The sequence below is a fragment of the Antechinus flavipes genome, chromosome 2, assembly GCF_016432865.1.
Source record: "Antechinus flavipes isolate AdamAnt ecotype Samford, QLD, Australia chromosome 2, AdamAnt_v2, whole genome shotgun sequence".
Classification (NCBI taxonomy): Eukaryota; Metazoa; Chordata; class Mammalia; order Dasyuromorphia; family Dasyuridae; genus Antechinus; species Antechinus flavipes.
In genome coordinates, this window is record NC_067399.1 from 347,848,135 (window position 1) to 347,868,380 (window position 20,246).

The window sequence follows — 20,246 nt, forward strand, 5'->3', positions numbered from 1 at the left end:
CTGGATCAAAGGATATGCACAATTTGATAAGTTTTTGAGCATAGTTCCAAATTGCTTTCCAGAATTGATGAATCCATTCACAATTTCACCAACAATGTATTAATCTCCCAATTTTTCCACATCCCCTCTTATATTCATCATTATTTTTTCCTGTCATCTTAGCCAATCTGAGAGTTGTGTAGTGGTATCTCAGAGTTGTTTTAATCTGTATTTCTCTGATTAATAATGACTTGGAGCATCTTTTCATATGACTAGAAATGGTTTCAGTTTCTTCATGTGAAAATTGTTCGTTCATATCCTTGACCATTTATCAATTGTAAAACAGCTTGAGTTCTTATAAATTTGAGTCAATTCTCTATATATTTTGGAAATGAGGCCTTCTTGGGTTTGTCAAACACTAAGTTATTGTAGTCATTGATTGTTTTGTCCTGTGAACCTAATCTATTCCACTGATTAACCACTCTATTTCTTAGCCAGTATGAAATGGTTGTGATAGTTGATGTTTTATAATATACTTTTAGTTCTGGTATAGCTAGGCCACCTTCATTTGCATTTTTTCATTCTCTTGAAATTCTTGAACTTTTGTTCTTTCAGATGAACTTTGTTTTTATTTTTTCTAGATCTGTAAAATAATTTCTTGGGAGTTTGGTATGGCACTGAATAAGCAGATTAATTTAGGTAGTATTTTCATTTTTATTTTAGTTTGGCCTACCTGAGCACTTGATAGTTTTCCAATTGATTAGATCTGACTTTATTTGTGTGAGAAAGTGTTTTGTAGTTGTGTTCATATAGTTCTTAACTTTGCCTTGGCAGATAGACTTCCAAATATTTTATATTATCTGCAATTATTTTAAATGGAATTTGTCTTTATGTCTCTTGCTGCTGGATTTTGTTGGTAATATAGAAAAATGCTGATATTTTATGTGGATTTATTTTCCATCCTGGCACTTTGGCAAAGTTGTAAATTGTTCCTAGCAGTTTTTTAGTTGATTCTCTAGGGTTCTCTAAGTATACCATCATATCATCTGCAAAGAATGATAATTTGGTTTCCTTGTGACCTACTCTGATTCCTTTAATCTCTTTTTCTTCTCTTATTGCCAAAGTTACTATTTCTAACACAATATTGAATAGTAATGGTGATTGTGGGCAATCTTCACCCCGGTCTTATTGGGAATGATTCTAATCTGTCCCCATTATATTTGATGCTTGCTGATGGTTTTAAATAAAACCATTTTATTATTTTTAAGGAATACTCCCATTTATTGCTATACTCTCCTAGTGTCTTTAATAGAAATGGGTGGATTTTGTAAAGTGCTTTTTTTCTGCATCTATTGAGATAATCATATGATTTTTTGTTAGTTTGGTTATTGATATGGTCAATTATGCTAACAATTTTCCTAATATTGAACAAGCCTTGCATTGCTGGTATAAATCCAACCTGGTCATGGTGGATTATCCTGGGGATGATTTTTTGTAATCTCTTTGCCTAATATTTTATTTAAGCTTTTTGCGTCAATATTCATTAGGGAGATTGGTCTGTAATTTTCTTTCTCTGTTTTGACCCTACCTGGTTTACATACCAGCACCATATCTGTGTCATAAAAGGAATTTGGTAGGAGTCCTTCTTTCCCTATTTTTTCAAATAGTTTGCATATTAGAATTATTTGTTCTTAAATGTTTGGTAGAATTCATATGTAAATCCATCTGTCCCTGGAGGTTTTTCTTAAGAGAGTTGGTTAATAGCTTGTTCTATTTCTTTTTCTAAAATTGGACTATTTAAGTAATTTATTTCCTCTTTTGTTAAAATGGGCAATCTATATTTTTCTAAGTATTCTTCCATTTCACTTAGATGATCAGATTTATTAGCATAAAATTGGGCAAAATAACTCATTATTATTTCTCTAATTTCTTCATTGGTGAAAAGTTCTCCTTTTTCATTTTTGAGACTAACAATTTGATTTTGCTCTTTTCCTTTTTCCAATCAAATTAACTAAAGATTTATTTTATTGGATTTTTCATAAAACCAACTCCTAGATTTATTTATTAATTCAATAGTTTTCATACTTTCAGTTTTATTATTCTCCTTTTATTTTCAGAATTTCAAATCTGGTATTTACTTAGGGTTTTTTAATTTGTTTTTTTTTCTAGCTTTTTTAGTTGCAAGCTCAATTCATTGATTTTTCTCTTTCTCTGTTTTATGCAAGTAAGCATCTAGAGATATAAAATTTCCTCTAATAATTGCTTTGGTTGCATCCCACAAATTTTGGTATGTTGTCTCATTACCATTCTTTTGGATGAAATTATAGATTGTGCCTATAATTTTGTTGTTTCACCCACTCATTTTTTTTTTGGATTAGATTATTTAGTTTCCATTTACTTTTTGGTCTATTTTCCCCTGGCATTTTATTGCATGTAATTTTTATTGGATCATGATCTGAAAAAAAAAAGCATTTATTATTTCTGCCTTTTTGCATTTGATTTTGAAGTTTTTATGCCCTGATACATAGTCAATTTTTATATAGGTTCCACCTATTGTTGAGAAAAAAAAAAATATTCCTTGCTGTCTCCATTCAGTTTTCTCCAAAGGTCTATTTATACCTAACTTTTCTAGAAATCTATTTACCTCCTTAACTTCTTTCTTATTTATTTTGGATGAAATTATTGTGTCTATGATTTGCTGTTTCACCTTTCATTCTTTAGGATGAGATTATTTAATTTCCAATTACTCTATTTCCCCCTAGCTTTTTATTGAATGTAATTTTTATTGCATCATGATCTGAAAAAAAAATTCATTTACTATTTCTGCTTTTCAGCATTTGATTTTAAGGTCTTTATGTCCTCATATATGGTCAGTATTTGTATAGGTTTCATGAACTGCCGAGAAGAAAATATACTTACTCCTTTCTGACTCCAATTTTCTCCAAAGATCTATCATATCTAGCTTTTCTAGTATTCTATTTACCTCTTCAACTTCCTTTTTTATTAATTTTATGCTCTGATTTATCTAGTTCTGGGAGAGCAAGGTTGAGATCTCCTACTATTATAGTTTTGCTGTCTATTTCTTCTTGCAACTCTCTTAACTTCTCCTTTAGGAATTTAGATGCTACACTTGGTGCATATATATTTAATATTGATATTACTTCATTATCTTTGGTACCCTTTAGCAAAATATAGTTTCCTTCCTTATCTCTTTTAATTAGATCATTTTTTGCTTTTGCTTGATCTGAATTAGGATGGCTACCCTTGCTTTTTTTACTTTATCTGAAGCATAATAGATTCTGCTTCAGCCTTTTATCTTTACTCTGAATGTATCACTCTGCTTATATGTGTTTTTTGTAAAAAGCAAATTGTAGGATTCTGGCTTTTAATCCAGTCTATTTACTTCTGTTTTATGGGAGAATTCATCCCATTTACGTTTACAGTTAAAATTACTAAAGCACTATTTCCTGCCATCTTGTTTTCCCCCAGTTATACTTTTCTGTTCTCTTTTCCCCTTTCCCCTGTCCCCAGTGTTTTGCTTCTGACCATCCTCCCCTTAAATAGCCCTCCTCTTTTATAGCCACTCCCTTTTTTTTTTTTATCCCCTTCCTTGTCTACTTTTCTTCCTTCTCTTAGCTTCTCCCTTTCCTTTCCCCTTTCCCCTCCTACTTTCCTATAGGGTGAGACAAGTTTCTCTGTGCAGCTAAATGTCTCATATTCTCTTTCTGAGCCAGATCTGATGAGAATAAGATTCATAGGATGCTCATCCCCCTCCCTTTTCCCCTTCAATTGTAATACGTGTTTTTTGCCATTTCATGAGATAATTTACCCCATTTTGACTCCATTTTCCTTCTCTTCCAGTAGAATCACCTTTCCTCTATTTCTTTTTTATTTCATCACAATAAAATCAAATTATACTCTGTACCCTCTAAATATATTCATAACAGAGATACAAATCTCAAAAGTTAAACATATCATCTTCCCATATAGGGATATAAGCCTTTTAAGTTTTAAAGGAAAGTTATTTTTTCTTTCCTTTCTACCTTTTTATGCTTCTTTTGAGTTCTGTATTTGAAAGTCAAATTTTCTTATTCAGCTCTGATCTTTTCTTCAGAAATAAATGAAATTCACCTGTTTCATTGAATGTCTATCTTTTCCCCTGAAAGATAATGCTCAGTTTTGATGGGTAGTTGATTCTTGGCTGTAATCCAAGTTCTTCTGCCTTTTGGAATATCAGATTCTATGCCTTTAAAGTGGAAACTTCTAGGTCCTGGGTAATCCCTATTGTGGCTCCTTGATAGTCTGGCTGCTTGCAATATTTTTTTCTTGATTTGAAAATTCTGAAATTTAGTTACAATGTTCCTTGGGGTTTTCATTTGGGGATTTCTTTCAGGAGGTGATTGGTAAATTCTTTCAATGGCTATTTTACCCTCTGCTTCTAGGACATTCAGGCAGTTTTCCTTGAGGATATTCTGAAAGATGATGTCTAGGCTCTTTTTTTCATCATGGTTTTCAGGAAGTCCAATAATTCTTAGATTGTCTCTTTTAGATCTATTTAGTTTAATAGATCTTTTAGATCTATTTTCCAGGTCAGTTGTTTATTTTCTTGTATTTTTCTTTCTTTCTTTCTTTCTTTTTTTTTTTTGTTTTGTTTTGTTTTGTTTTATTTGACTAATTCTTGAAGTCTCATTGAGTCATTCAATTCCATTTATTTTCTAATTTTCAGTGAATTATTTTCTTTAGTTAGCTGGCCAATTGATTTTTTTTTTTATTATAGCTTTTTATTTACAAGATATATGCATGGGTAATTTTTCAGCATTGACAGTTGCAAAACCTTTTGTTGCAACTTTTCTCCTTCTTCCTACCAGCCCTTCTCCCCAGATGGCAGGTTGACCAATACATGTTAAATATATTAGAGTATAAGTTAAATACAATATATGTATACATGTCCAAACAGTTATTTTGCTGTACAGAAAGAATCAGACTTTGAAATAGTGTACCATTATCCTGTGAAGGAAAGAGGGATTGGGAATTCTATGTAGTGGTTTATAGTCATCTCCCAGAGTTCTTTCGCTAGATGTAACTGGTTCAATTCATTGCTGCTCTATTGGAATTGATTTGGTTCATCTCATTGTTGAAGAGAGCCCCGTCTATCAGAATTGATCATCATATAATATTGTTCTTGAAGTATGTAATGATCTCCTGGTCCTGCTCATTTTACTCAGCATCAGTTCATGTAAGTCTCTCCAGGCCTTTCTGAAATCATCCTGCTGATCACTTTTTTTTTTTTTTAATTACAGCTTTTTATTTAGAAGTTATACGCATGGGTAATTTTACAGCATTGACAATTGTCAAACCTTTTGTTCCAGTTTTTCCCCTCCTTCCCTCCACTCCCTTCCCCAGATGGCAGGTTGACCCATACATATGTTAAATATGTATATATTTATATGTTATATATACATATATATGTATGTATACCATATATATGTTAAAGTATAAATTAAATACAATATAAGTATACATGTCCAAACAGTTATTTTGCTGTACAAAAAGAATCGGACTTTGAAATAGTTACAATTAGCCTGTGAAGAAATAAAAAGTTCAGGTGGACAAAAATAGAGGGATTGGGAATTCTGTGTAGTGCTTCATAGTCATCTCCCAGCTTTCTTTTGCGGGATGTAGCTGGTTCAATTCATTACTGCTCTACTGGAACTGATTTGGTTTATCTCATTGTTGAAGATGGCCATGTCTATCAGAATTGATTATCATATAGTATTGCTGTTGAAGTAATGATCTCCTGGTCCTGCTCATTTCACTTAGCATCACTTCATGTAAGTCTCAGAAAATAGGTCTTTATGAAATCATCCTATTGGGCATTTCTTACAGAACAATACTATTCCATAATATACCACAATTTATTCAGCCATTCTCCAATTGATGGGCATCCACTCAGTTTCCAGTTTCTGGCCACTACAAAGAGTAGGGTCCCTTTTCCTTCTTTAAAATCTCTTGGGGATACGAGCCCAGTAGTAACGCTACCATGGTTTGGTAACTTTTTAAGCATAGTTCCAAATTATTCTCCAGAATGGCTGGATGTATTCACAATTCCACCAATAATATATCAGTGTCCCAGTTTTCCCACATCCCCTCCAACATTGCACATTATCTTTCCCTGTCATTCTAGCCAATGTTAAGAGTTGTGTAGTGGTATCTCAGAGTTGTCTTAATTTGCATTTCTCTGATTAATAATGACTTGGAGCATCTTTTCATATGGTTAGAAATAATTTCAATTTCTTCATCTGAGAATTGTCTGTAGATACCCTTTGACCATTTATCAATTGGAGAATGGCCAATAGATTTTAAATGAGTTGTTTTGTTCATTGCATTTTTTCCCCCACTTCACAAATTTTGTTTTTTAACAAATTGGTTTCTTTTTCATATCTATTTTGTAAGGAGTTATATGCTTTTTCCATTTCATCAAATCTATTTTTAAGTAGTTTTATTCAGATAATTTCTGTTTTTTCCTTTTCCAAACTCTTGCAAAGTTTTAATTTTCTTTCCCCATTTTTCTTCTCTTTTAAGATCCTTTTTAAATTCTTCCAAGAGAGTCTTGTGGGGACCAACTCATCATCCTTTGGGGCTTCACCTGAAGGTGATTTACCTTTAAGATCCTCACAGTTTGAGGTCTGTTCTCTTTCTCCATTAAAAACTTTCTATGGTCAGTTCTTTATACTTTTAAAAAAATTTTTAAAAATTGAGATTGAGGTCTGCTCTTAAGAAAAAGGAGCAACAACCATTTTCAATTGCCCTGGCGCTGGTGCTGCTGACTGACTTTTAGTGCTGGGGAGGCATGGCCAGGTCTCATATTTTTCTGGAGTTCAGAGACTCACTGTTTGCCTTTTATATTTGCATTGGATGTCTCACAGCTAATCTGTTGATTTATTGGCTTGTAACCAGTTCAGAGTAGCCTAAAAGCCTTCCAGTAGATTTCCCAGTGCAGGACACTGCAATGCCCTGGCTCCCTGTTCTCATTCCATGTGCTGCTTCTGGGCTTAGCCATCACTCCCACCCCTGAACTTTCCTGAAGTTCTTCCAAAATATCTTGTGTTGGAAATTTGTTACACTTCAATTATTTATGGGTTCTGTCACTCCAGAAGCAGTTCAGGAGCTTGATCTAGTGTTGCTCTGAAGGACACTAGGAGGAGTTCAGACAAAGACGTGTCTACTTTCCACTGTCTTGGCTCTGCTGCTCAAGACAATTAAATCTTAAGGATAATTTAATACATTTTAAGGAAAAATCTCCATGGGATAGGGCTTTAGACTTTTTTCTGGTCATACCATCTATTAGCATTCTTTACAAGTACTTGTCTACCTTTCACATGAATATTACTACTTCACAGCATTCTAGAAACATTTTCGGGGTGTTCAGGGATGATTAGCACCTTCATTGTGAGCCTTTTTCAGGGTTATAACCTATTTTTGGCTTTTAACTTTACCCAATTCTGATCTGTGGCTCCAGGAAGATATGGCATGTTGGTTCTACTCCAATAAAACTGACTCAGCATAAAGATGAAATTGGGTTGAGAGTGACCAGCAGGCCTCAAGCCTCTTGGTGGATTAGGAGAATGTCTGCTTCAAGTTTTCAAGTGAAAAAAAACTTTTCCCTTGCAGAATGGGAACAGTTTGTTCCTATGGCCAGGAAGATGGCTGAAGCAGGCACTATAGAGCTTGATAAGACATTGAAGAGATTGAGATCATCTATTCCTTCCTAGGTCATTGCCATTCTTTCTGACTTTCTGTCATTGGACTGTTGACTCTGGAAGACAGAGTAGGGTTGATGACTTTGTGCAATTCACCTACTTAATCCATTCATGCCCAAATCAGGACATTACTGCGATGTCATTGATCTTTAAAACAAAGGACAAACAACAATAATGAACAATTTTTTTTTCCTTCTTTCTCCTTTTCTATGTAAGTGTGTGTGTGTTTGCTTTCCATGATGTTGTTTATCATGGTAATTGAATAGTGTAGTAAAAAATATACAAAACCTTTTTCCTCTGAATCCAAAGCCTCACTTCAATGAGTTATTTCAGTTTTTTTCTGTCATGGCCATCAATCTCCAATAGGCCATGTAGTTTCAAGCTTCTACGAAATTTTCTTTAAGCATCAAACAAGCATAATTAGCATAGTGAGGTGAAGGGGAACAAGAGTTTATTAAGTATGTGCCAGACTAAGAGCTTTAAACGTATCTTATTTGAGCTTTACAATAACCTTTAGAGGTAGGAACTGTTATCATTCCCAATTTACTGTTGAGAAAACTTAGGTAGACTGGTTAAATGATTGCACACAGCTAATGTCTGAAGCTGAACTAGAATTTATTTTTTACCAGGGTATTAAGGGAAAGTAAAATCAGAACAAAGATGTATAGGCTCTAGTCATGAAGGTTAGACCCCCGTCTAACTGTTGTATATCCTATCTTGGGTTGTGCTAATTATGTTCTTTCTCTGTACATATAAGATTGCTTTCTCCTTTTGCCAAAACTGTTACTAATTAGTTTAAATTAATCTGAGTCTGAAATACTAACTTAGAGTAGTCATTCTTTTTTTTTTTTTTTTTTAGTTTTATTTTTAAAAAAAAATTTATGGAAGCTTTTTATTTTCAAAACATATGCAAGGATAAGTTTTCACTAATGACCCTTGTAAAATCTTTTGTTTCAATTTCCTCCCTTTTCCTCCAGCCTTCCCTAGATGGCAAGTAATGCAATACATGTTAGACATGGTAAAAATATATGTAAATCTAGTATAGGCATATGTGGTTACATAATTATCTTGCTGTACAATAATGATCAGATCAAAAAGGAAAAAAAATAATAACATTCAAGCAAACAACAACAAAAGAAGTGAAAATGCTATGTTGTGGTCCACACTCAGTTCTACACCTCTCTCTGGGTGTAGATGGTTCTCATCATCACAAGATTATTGGAACTGGCCTCATTGTTGAGAAGAGCCACATCCATCAGAATTGATTATTGTTATAATTTTGCTGTTGCTATGTACAGTGAAATCCTGTTTTCTGCTCATTTCACTTCAGCATCAGTCATGTAATAACTCTCTCCAGACTTCTCTAAAATCATCCTGCTGATCATTTCTTATAGAACAATAATATTCCATAGTATTCATATATCATAATTTATTCAGCCATTCTCCAACTGGAGCATTCATTCCTTAGTGCTTCAAGTTTTAGAACAGATTCCCATTCCTTTTAAGTTTTAAAGTTTCTGTTCCTTTAAAGTTCTGTTTTGTACCTCCTACTACTATCTAGCATCTGGAGATTTCTTATCTAGGCGCTAGGTAACAAAGGATTGAGTAGTAGACATGCCTAACATCCAGTGAATATTCATCCACTGAAGATTGACTAGACCACTAGTCCTGTGCTTGCTCTATATTATCAAGGTCCTCTTCCCCCTTCCCCAGTCATCTACTTTCCTCTTATAATTTCTTACTGGTCCTGGGAGACATGAATTGCAGTCAACCAAATGATAAGTGTATTAAATAGTAACAGATATGTTTCTGTTCTAAGAGTCATTTTATGCTTCACAGTATGTGCTATAGTGGCTATACAGTAAATAGAGTGTGTTTTTGCCTTGGCTCTGGTTCCCAGGAAAACCATAGATCTATGATCCTATGCAGTTATTAACTGGACTTTAGGAGTGAGTTGTAGCTTTTACCAGCCTATCAATACTAGACCAACTACTCTTTTCTCATTTGGGGAGCAGACTGAGGAAGATAATCACTGAAAGAATTTTAGCATTAGAATGGCTCTCAGAGATTACTTTAGGACAGCTAGATGATATAGTGGATAGGACCTTGGACCTGGAGGCAGGTGTGGAGGGGTGCTTTCCCCTCCCCAAGACATTTGGGGTTAAGTGATTTGCCCAGGATCACACAGCTAGTAAGTATGTTAGGTGTCTGAGCACAGATCTGAAATGAGATCCTCCTGATTCCAAGGCCTATGTTTTATCCACTACATCAAGTAGCTGTTCCAGTTCCCTCATTCTTTCTAAGCTGGTGCTAGACTCCCTATTTTGTCTGGGAGATAAAAGTTCCTGTGGTTGGCACTGAGGCTTTCTCTGAATTCAGGTATTTCCAGGGCTCCCCACTTTAGCTGTACTAACTTGGAGATATTTATACTTTGCACTGGTTAATCCTCCTTCCTATGGTCTGTCTAAAGGTTTTGTTTGGTTGTCCCAGGAAGACTTCCCAAGTTTAATTTGTTTTTCACTGATCCATGTTAGCCTTTAGGCCCAATTTTGTTTTGTTTGAGGGGAAAATCTAGAGTTTGGGATTTTTTGACCCTACTCTATCTTCCCACAATCCTCCATAAGAGCTTTGTACAAAGATATGTACAGAGTAGGACTGAATTTTAAAGGTGATACATTACCCAATTGAGCATGCTAATGTGTGGCTTAAGTTGCAGTAATTTCCTGTGCACTATAGGCAGTTGTTGGGATATACTGAATGGAGCTTGGCTTCGATAGATCTGAGGCATTGGCTGGGAGTTTGGGGACAGAACAACGTGGTTGAGGAAGATAGTTGGAGGCATGGGAATAATCTGTTTGGGCATAGGTAGTTAAGGAGCTTGTGGGGAGATTGTACTGTTTGGAGTTACTAAATGGGAATAACCTGTAGGCAAGAGAGAGAGAGAGAGAGAGAGAGACAGAGGGGGAGGAAGGAGGAGGAGTAGGAAGGGAGGGAAGGAGAGAGGGAGAGGGAGAGAATGTGTGTGTGTGTGTGTGTGTGTGTGTGTGTATACGTGTATACATGTCCGTGTATTGTTATATCCTAGAAGAACATTATTAGTGTGAGTTTTTTTTTTTTTTTCTGAGAAATCTTTTTTCCTTTCAGTGTAAGGACCTGGCTAGCTATCGAGTTCCATTGGACCTCAGCCCTAAGGGAAGGGTAGATATTCGTTATATTCAGTGGCTTCTTGGGAAACTGCGTTTCCAGTGGCGGAGTTTGTATGCTAGCCAGCAAGAACAATGCAACCTTCTGAATAAGGTGAGGATTAGTCTCTATGTGATTCATCTTATATTAGTTTCTATATTTTCCTTAAATAATTTTGTATTTTTATTTTTGTTATTCTGGTTTTGACTATTCACTAGATACTAGATACTCTAGATTACTTCTAGATACTCTCATCTCTAGGTTTTTGTGACATTGCTGTCTCCTTTCTCTTATCTGTCTCATTTATTGGCTTATGTGTTATAGCTCTTAATTATCAGTGTCCTTAAAGATTATATCCTAGACTCTTTTTTTCTCCCTTTGTTATCTCATTTGTTGATTTCATCAACTCTTATGGATTCAGTTATCATATTTCTCCAAAGCTATCCATCCCTAATAAATAATCTCTGTGCTGAGTTACAGTTATACTTCTCTGACTGCCTTCTGGACATTGACAACTGCTGATTCGATAGGCATCTCATTTTACATGTTTAAAACAACGTTCTTATCTACTTCCTCCTCGACCCCTGTTTTGAACTTGATTTTGGTTTTATAACCTTTCTTGTTATAACCCCACTAGATAGAAAATATCTTCATCAGTGGGCTAATTCCAGAAGGGCAAATAATAGCTCCTGATTAGGAATTAGGCAAAGGTAGGTTAACAAACCCTTGATTATATCAGGTAACTTTTGGTCTGGGGGCTGGGAAACAGCTTGAGCCACTCAATAGAGAACTATTGACTACGTCCCAGGCTGAGATCTCCTATTGAATAACTTGTAAAGGTGTTGTCTGGGAAAGGTATGCCCTTCCCAGGGTTGGAGACTCAGAAATTCCCCCCAGAGTAGGGCACAATTTCAACTCCCCCTCCCCCAAAGGTTAAAGGGGACAGAATTTACATCATTTCCCCAAGTAGTCCCCCCAAATTTATTTGGGGTAATGGGGATGAGGGTCTCATCTTCTATAGTTGCTTCAAGCTGACAAGGGGCATATAGCTGGCCCTACCCAATAGGGTCTGGACTGAAGAGGGGAGATAAATGAATTATATAAGGAGGCAGCTGCGTCTGGTGCTGAATGTCAGAAGCAGGTCTCAGGTGATTTTAGGTTGACCAAGTGGTTGGAATGTCATGACTCAGAGTCTGGAAGAAGCAGCTCTCATAAGTATATTAAAAATACATGAGCAAAAGAGAAAGAATAAACAAAAATATAGTTAATATGGAGGTTACTAGGAACAATAACCAGGAACCAGAAACCCACCTGGAGGAAGGTAGGGGGGCGAAGAGGAAGAGATGAGGCTATCATAAATGCAAACAGGTTTCCTAGGATAGATATCGAAAGAATATTTTCCCCAAATTCTTGCATGTGCCTTTCAGTGAGTATGATCTCTTTTGGCAAAAAGAGGTGCTTAGCAGATATCCTTTCTGCTAGGCAGGGAGCCTTACAAGGGAAAGTTTTTACCCAATTAGAACAGGTGTTAACAAAATCGTTTGAACCCCCTGGAAGGGGCACATGTGCAGGCCCTTTTCAGAATTTACTTGCCTGGGAGCTATATGAGGGAATGCAGGAGTCAGGAGTTGGGGAATTAAAGTTGCCATGGTCAGGGGCAAACAATCCAACAATCCTGACCGCTCCCATTACCTGTAGAGTTTCCTAGCAGGAAAGGCTAAGAAGGAGTTAATTGCTGGCAGGGGCCATGGAATGACATCAAGAAAAGCTGGGGAGGAAAAGCTAGGAGCAAAGTTCTCATCCTTGGAGTGAAAAAACGTTAGGAAGGAGATTATAGTGACAGAAAGGACACAGACAATTTCACTCTTTCTCCAGAGTGGTCACTCTGGAGTATTCTGAAATATTCGAGAACCTGGACTGTTTGTCCTTTTGCAAGGAGCTAGGCAGGATAAGGCAAGGTATGATCTCTTTTAGCAAGCACCTTGATATCTCCAGAGCCTTCCCAGTCCTCCAGGGAAAAGCTTTACTAGTTAGTAAAGGTGTCTGCAAAGATCATAAACTTGAGAGTAATCTCCCCTGTATATGTGCCCCTTCTCTGAACAGGCTTCAGGAGAGGGGGAGGTTTAATAGCTAAAAGTTGGCTTAAGGGTATTTGTTCTGGTGGGCTATAAGGAGGGGGTGTTACAATCGGGGAGCTGGGGGATCAAAGCCAGGGATGAACAGGTAGCAACCTCAGCAGTTAGCTCTACAATCCTGTTTCCTTTGGCTTGAAGTGACTCTCCCTTCTGGGGTCCTTTACAAAATATGACTGAAACCTCTCTGGGTTTATGTTCAGCCTGTAGTAACTGTAGAATTTCTCCTGCTTATTTAATAGGAGAATTCTTTGCTGCCCAAAATCCCCTTTCTTTCCATATAGCCCTGTGAGCATGCAAAATATGAAAAGCTTATTTGGGGTCTATATAGATGCTCACTCTCATTCCCTTCCCCAGTTCCAAGGCTTTGGTTAGGACAATGAGTTCAGCTTTCTGGGCAGAAGTCCCAGGAGGCAGTGGCTTAGCTTCTAGGGTGCCATTGAAAATCACTAAAGATTATCCTGCCCTTCTTTCCCCATTTTCATCTGTAAACCAAGTAGGCTTATACACACACACACACACACACACACACACACACACACACACGCGCGCGCGCGCGCGCGCGTCCTGCCCTCCGTTTGGGGCTTAATCAAGCTTCCCCTCACTCCACCACAACAGGGGAGCCAGGTGTGCCCAGTAAGATTACTATGGAGACTTCTTCATTTTCTCTCTGGCATTCTGGTCTCACTTGCCCCTCCTCCCATATAATGGGGATTTCAGGGGAACTTAAGAATTGTTTGGAAACTTTTCCCCTCTAGGCATTCTCTCCTCCAGTGCCCCTCAGGGCAAGGACTGAGGAGTTTCCTCTGACAGTTTCCATAACACCTAAAGAACAAATCTCGATGGTTCTCCGAAATGTTAGCAGCCAAAAGTAGGGACTGTTCTCCATATTAAGTTTTAATTTGTAGTCTTTCCTCTGCTGCAGTTTGATCCCTATTATTAAAAACTGCAACAGCTGTTTGTAACACCTGAGGGGGAGAAATCTGAGGGCCCCAAACTGGCTTATCTGGGGCAGATTGTTTAAGATTAACTTCTCTCCAAGAAAGATCAAGGAAGGCATTGGAACCCCTCAGAAAAACTGGGTGGAGTCCTCAGAGTAATAGCCAGGTTTATCCTTAGTCTGGGAGAGATTGATATTGAAAGAGGCATTTCTGTTCAGAGTGTCTCTCCCTGAGAGTCTGCTGCTTCTCCCAGGGGGCAGAGGTTAAAATCAATGTCCTGAGGAGGAGAAAAAGGGGTCCCACTCCTTTTAAGTGAGGGATTGAAAAGTGGGGGTTGGGAAGTTTCAGGATCTGGTTCAGGTGAGGGGGATAGAGTTAAAAGAAATATTGCCGGACATAAGGTCCTGTTCTGGAAAGGATTCAGAAGCCTTCTGATAAGGACTGCATAGGGGTACAAAAGGGTGCAAACACATGTTATTGTGTCCCTAGAGGAGCAGCAAATTTAACAGCATCCTGTTGTGCTGTTTTAATTTAAGCTTTTTAGTTTTGAGATCTTTTAAACCAAATTTGTCTTTGTTTTTTAAGGGACTTTCTAAGGGACAATCTTTAGGGGTCAAGGTAAATTGTCCCATTTTGCAGCCTTAAATTCCCAGATTCTATAGCACCTCAACTTTCTCTTAGGTATCCTGAAATTCCCATTTCAGGGGTTCCTGAGAGAATTTTGCTTGAACGTGGAGCTCCCAACAACCCAAATTTTCCCCTGGAATTTTTAGGTGTTCGAGCTATAGAATAGACAAGAAAAGGCTTAACTTTGGCCAGATTCTTGGGGATCCCTGTTTCAGGCCACCAAATGATGAGGTGCTAGAATTGAGGGTAAGAGATCCACTCTGGTCGATGTTGCAGATTCCTTACAAAAGAATTCGCAAACCTGAAATCTGTGTAGCAAAAGGAAATTTATTTTCACTAAAAAGACAGCTTTTTTTTGTGGGCAAAGAGGTCTGGCAGAATAGGTTTTCAAGAGTAGATTTACATTGAGAAGAAAATATCTTCATCAGTGGGCTAATTCTAGAAGGACAAATAGCTCTTGTTTTGGAGTTAGCAAAGTGAATTAACAAAATTTTGGCCTGGGGCTAGGGAAGCAGTTTGAGACACTCAATAGTGTACAATTGATTATGCCCCAGGCTGAGATCTCGAATTGAATGACATTACTTAACTTGAGAAGGGTGTTGTGTGGGAAAGGTGTTTGAGACTCAGGAACACTCTTCCAGCCCAAAGGGAACTCAGTTTCAGCACCCACCTCCCCACCCCCCAAAGGTTAAAGGAGACATAATTTACATCAGTTCTGATCCTTTGAATTTTGCTCTCTGAGCTTTGTTTTCTAGTACTGTATCTTTGCTTACAAAGTTTTTCTGCTGGTTTGTCTTACAGCCTCAGAAATTTATTTATTTATTTGCTTTTACTATCTCCTTCCACTTCATGTTATTTATCATTATATCTTGATCCATTTTTATTGATAAGTCTCTCACCAAAAATATCAGATTTCTCTTTACAGACCTGAGATCTTTCTTTATTTCTTTTAAAGTAATTATTTTTATCCAGTTGGATTTGGCTTTTTGCTAGGTTTCATTTCCTGAGTGGTTGTTGAAATTAATTTATTTTTCTTCATGCCTTCTTTGGTGTTTTAATAATACATTTTTGTTTAAAGTGTTAGAGATGTTTTCTTCTTGCTTGTTTCCTTTCCTTTTCCTTTTTTGTGAGATTATTCTTTTTGAGTATTTTATTGTGTTTACTGTCTCTCTCTTTTCTCTCCCTCTTTCCTTTTCTCTCTGAGTGTTCCAATTCTATTTATTTGTGGAGCATTAAGTAGTTGGTCTTTTTCATGATTTTTTCCTCTAGCATCTTGCTGAAAATTACCAGTGTTACTTTTTAGTTATTTTTTTGAAATTTTTTAAAATTTAAAAATTTAAATTAAAAAAATTTAAATAAAATTTAAAATAAAATTTTTATATATTACAGATTCATTTGTACACAAGAGGCTGTTATCGTGAGGAGAGCATTGACCATCTCTCTGTCCTTGAAACAGAACTCCTTAGGTTCTCAGGAAGTACCAAGCACGTAAGACAGCATGTTCAGGGTTTTTTTGAATCGAGGCAAATTATTATTTAACACAACTTTTTGTGGATATATTTTATGTCATTTACATTTCAAAGAGTAGCTCTACCTTCTGGGAGAACTAACTCCTTTATAACAAATAATAAGAAAGTAGGGGGAAAAGTTGTTCAATAAAACTAATCAACATTTTGAAAATGTCTGACTTAACATTTTATTCCACTTCTGTAGTTTTCTACCTATAATAAGAAACTAAAGGAAGTGCCTTCTTACATTTCTTCTTTGAGGCCAAGCTTGGTTATTATAATTTTGGAGCATTTAATTCTGATTGCTTTGTTTTTGTTTTTAACATTTACATTCTAAGCATTGTGTATGCTATTTTCCTGGGTTCTTTTACTTTTATATAAACCTGCTCAAGCTTCTCCGTACTAATCGTTTCTTATAGCACAGTAATATTTTTTGACCCCTACTTACCTCAATCTGTCCTCCCTTTTATCAGCCTTCACCCTTTTCTGTGGCGTTCTTTTTCTTCTTTAAAATATATAATATGAGATGAAGGTTCTCTCTGGGGGAGAAGGTTTCTCGGGGAAGGTTTTCTTGAGGCAGCCTTAGTATCAGTTCAGATCAATAATTACCCCAAATGCAGCCAGCTGGTAAAAATACAAACGTTTATTTTCTCCTTCCAAAATAGCCTGGTTAGTTGAGGCCTGTCTCTCTGCTTGGTTCCAAGAGCTTCCTCCAAATGTCTCCAAATCCAAAGGTTTTGTCCTTCAGCCTCTGCCTCTGCTTTCTTCAGCCTCCAGAGCCAGCACCAAATTGAATCTGTCTTGCCTCTGAGAGAGCCTTCTCAATCTTCACTGAGCTCTAGGCTCGTAGCTTCTTCCTCTGAAAACTCTTCTGCCACCAACCAGCCAAGTGGAAAATATTCTCTTGAATCACTCTTCACTGGCTTATATATGACTCTTCTGAGAGAATGGGATTATGGTTCCATAGTGCTCTCTGGCCCTAAGAGCTTCAAGGGAGGTGTGAATTCAGATATCTCATACTAAACCCTGAAATTTCCCAAACGTGTGAACTCCAATGAGTAAAGGTGTGAACACAAGCATTGTATCAATTAGTTCTACTTAATACCTTGTTTCAGGTTCTGGCCCAAAACATCTTCTTGTAAGATCAGATCAATAATCTATCAACTCTAATGAGTTAGCAGTTTGTAAAGATTCCAACACTTTTCCTCTTCTATTTGTCTACCAGCCCTCTATTTTCTTTCCCTTTTACACCCCTACTTCCCTATAGGATAGACAAATTTCTATATCAAACTAAGAATGTATGATATTCCCCCTGAGTCCAATCTAATGAGATTAAGGTTCAAACAGTGCTCATCCCCCTCCCTTCTATCCCTCTACTGTAATAGGTCTTTTGTGATTCTTCTTTTGTTGTAATTTACCCTATTTTACCTCCCTTTTCCTTTTCTTCCAGTATAATTATGTTTTCCTCTCTCTTAATTTTTTTTAATATCTTCACATTAAAATCAACTTATATCCACACCCTGTGTCTTATGTTAACCTCTTCTAACTGCCATGACAAAGATATAGTTCTACCATGTAGATATGTCAACACTCTGACCTTTAAAAAATATTTTTTCTTTTTCCATTTTTACCTTTTTATGCCTCTCTTTTATGCTTGTACTTGAAGATCATATTTTCTGTTCAGTTCAGGTCTTTTCATCAGATAATGCTAGATAGTTGATTTTAGTCTAGGTTCCTTTGCCTTTAAGAATATTGGATTCCAGGTCCAATATGGAACCTGTTAGTTCCTGGATAATCCTGATTGTGACTCCTCATTATTTGAATTGTTTCTTTTTGATTCCTTGCAGTATTTACTCTTTGATCTGAATTTTGGAAGGTAGCTACAGTAGTATTTGGAGTTTTCATTTTGGGCTTTTTTTCAGGAGTTGATGAATAGATTCTTCTTCTTTTTTTTTTTTTTTAATTAAAGTTTTTCATTTTTCAAAACATATGCATGGACAATTCTTCAACATTAGCCCTTGCAACTTATGTTCCAATTTTCCCTCCTTTCCCCGACGCCCTCCCCTAGATGGCAGGTAGTCTAATATATGTTAAACATGGTAGAAATATATGTTAAATCTAATGTATGCGTACATATTTATACAGTTATTGTGCTGCACAAGAAAAATCAAATGAAACCAGTAAAAAAAAAAAAGCAAAATATAATGCAAGCAAGCAGCAACAAAAGGAGTGAAAATGCTATGTTGTGGACCACATTCGATTCCCACAATCCTCTCTCTGTGTGTAGATGCTTCTCCATCATTGAACAATTAGAACATATTTGAATCATCTCATTGTTTAAGAGAGCCACATTCAACAGAATTGATCATTGTATAATCTTGTTATTGCCATTAAAATGATCTGGTTCTGTTCATTTCACTTAGCATCAGTTCAGGTAGGTTTCTCTAGATCTCTCTGAAGTCATCCTGCTGGTCGTTTTTTATAGAACAATATATTCTATAACATTCATATACCATAATTTATTCAGCCATTCTCCAATTGATGGGCATCCACTCAGTTTCCAGATTCTTGCCATTACAAAAAGGGCTGCCACAAACATTTTTGGACACATGAGTACCTTTCCCTCTTTTAAGATCTCTTTGAGATCTTAACAAAACAAACAAAATAAAAGGGAGGTATCTTTGAGATACAAGCACAGTAGTAACACTGCTGGATCAAGGGTATGGATAGTTTGATAACTTTTTGAGCATAGTTCCAAATTGTTCTCCAGAATGGTTGGATCTGTTCACAGTTCCACCAACAATGTATCAGTGTCCCAGTTTTCCCACATCCCCTCCCCTGCAACATTTATCATTATCTTTTCTTGTCATCTTAGCCAGTCTGAAAAGTGTGTGAGATACCAGATACTCTGGTACCTCAGAATTGATTTAATTTGCATTTCTCTGATCAATAGTGATTTAAAGAACCTTTTTATATGATTAGAAATAGTTTCAATTTCTTTATCTGAAAATTGTTCATATCCTTTGACCATTTGTCATTTGGAGAATAGCTTGAATTCTTAATAAATTTGAGTCAATTAGAGAATTGATTAAAATATATTTTCTAAAATATAATTGGAATATTTTCTAAAATAAAATTGGAATCTAATATAGCAGAAACTAAGGTCAATGCCTAGTTTCTGCTATATTAGATTCCAATTTTCTTAGCAGTTTTTGTCAAAGAGTGAATTCTTATCCCAAAAGGAGGGCAATGGCTCTTATTTTTTTATAAATAAAAAATTCAGTTCCTAATATATTTGAGAAATGAGGACTTCATCAGAGAAACTTGCTTTGAAATTTCTAATTACAATTGCTAACTGTATTTCCCCTCTATTTAATCTATTCTCTCTTTTTTTTCATCCTATCCTTCCTCCAAAGTGTGATGTTTCTGACCCATCTCTTCCCCCAAAGTGCCCTCTTTTCTATCACTTCCTCTTTTCCCATATCCCATTCTTCTCCTTTCCTGTAGGATAAGATAGATTTTTATACCCATATTGAGTGTGTATGTTATTTCCTCTTTAAGTCAGTTTTGATGAGAGCAAGGTTTCATTCCTTCCCCTTTCCCATATCCTATTCCCCTCCTATTTTCCTGCAGGGCAAGATAGATTTTTAGGTTTACTTAATCCATTTTCCCTCCCCTTGTTTCCCTCCACTATAAAAGCTTTTTCTTGCCTCTTTTATGGCAGATAATTTACACCATTCCATCTCTCCCTTCCCTTTCTCCTAATCCATTATTCTCTCACCCCTTGATTTTATCATTTAGATATTAACCTTTCATATCTGTGACCAATCTATATATATGTTTTCTCCCTCTATTTTTTTACTATATAATATATGTAATATTATATTAGATATACAGTATCTGTTTACATATAGTATATGGTACACATACATATGTATTTATATACATAAAGCAAATATACTATAAATACTTTCTGTCATAATAATGAGGAAGTTCTTATGAGTTATAAGTATTATCTTCCCATATAGAAATGTAAATCTTGTTAAATCACTTATGATTTCCCTTTCCTGATATGTAGATTTTCTATTCACCTCTAGTCTTTTCTTTACAAATGCT

The 20,246-nt window shown here is 36.1% G+C and overlaps 1 protein-coding gene across 1 annotated transcript in view; it reads left to right on the forward strand.

The window, feature by feature from the left end:
* Positions 1 to 20,246, forward strand: part of TEDC1 (tubulin epsilon and delta complex 1) — an 83,729-nt gene that overhangs the window by 17,836 nt on the left and 45,647 nt on the right. The window contains exons 4-5 of the mRNA XM_051973672.1: positions 10,884 to 11,036; positions 16,012 to 16,155. Coding sequence (XP_051829632.1) covers positions 10,884 to 11,036; positions 16,012 to 16,155 — 297 coding nt within the window. The remainder of the gene's footprint in view (positions 1 to 10,883; positions 11,037 to 16,011; positions 16,156 to 20,246) is intronic.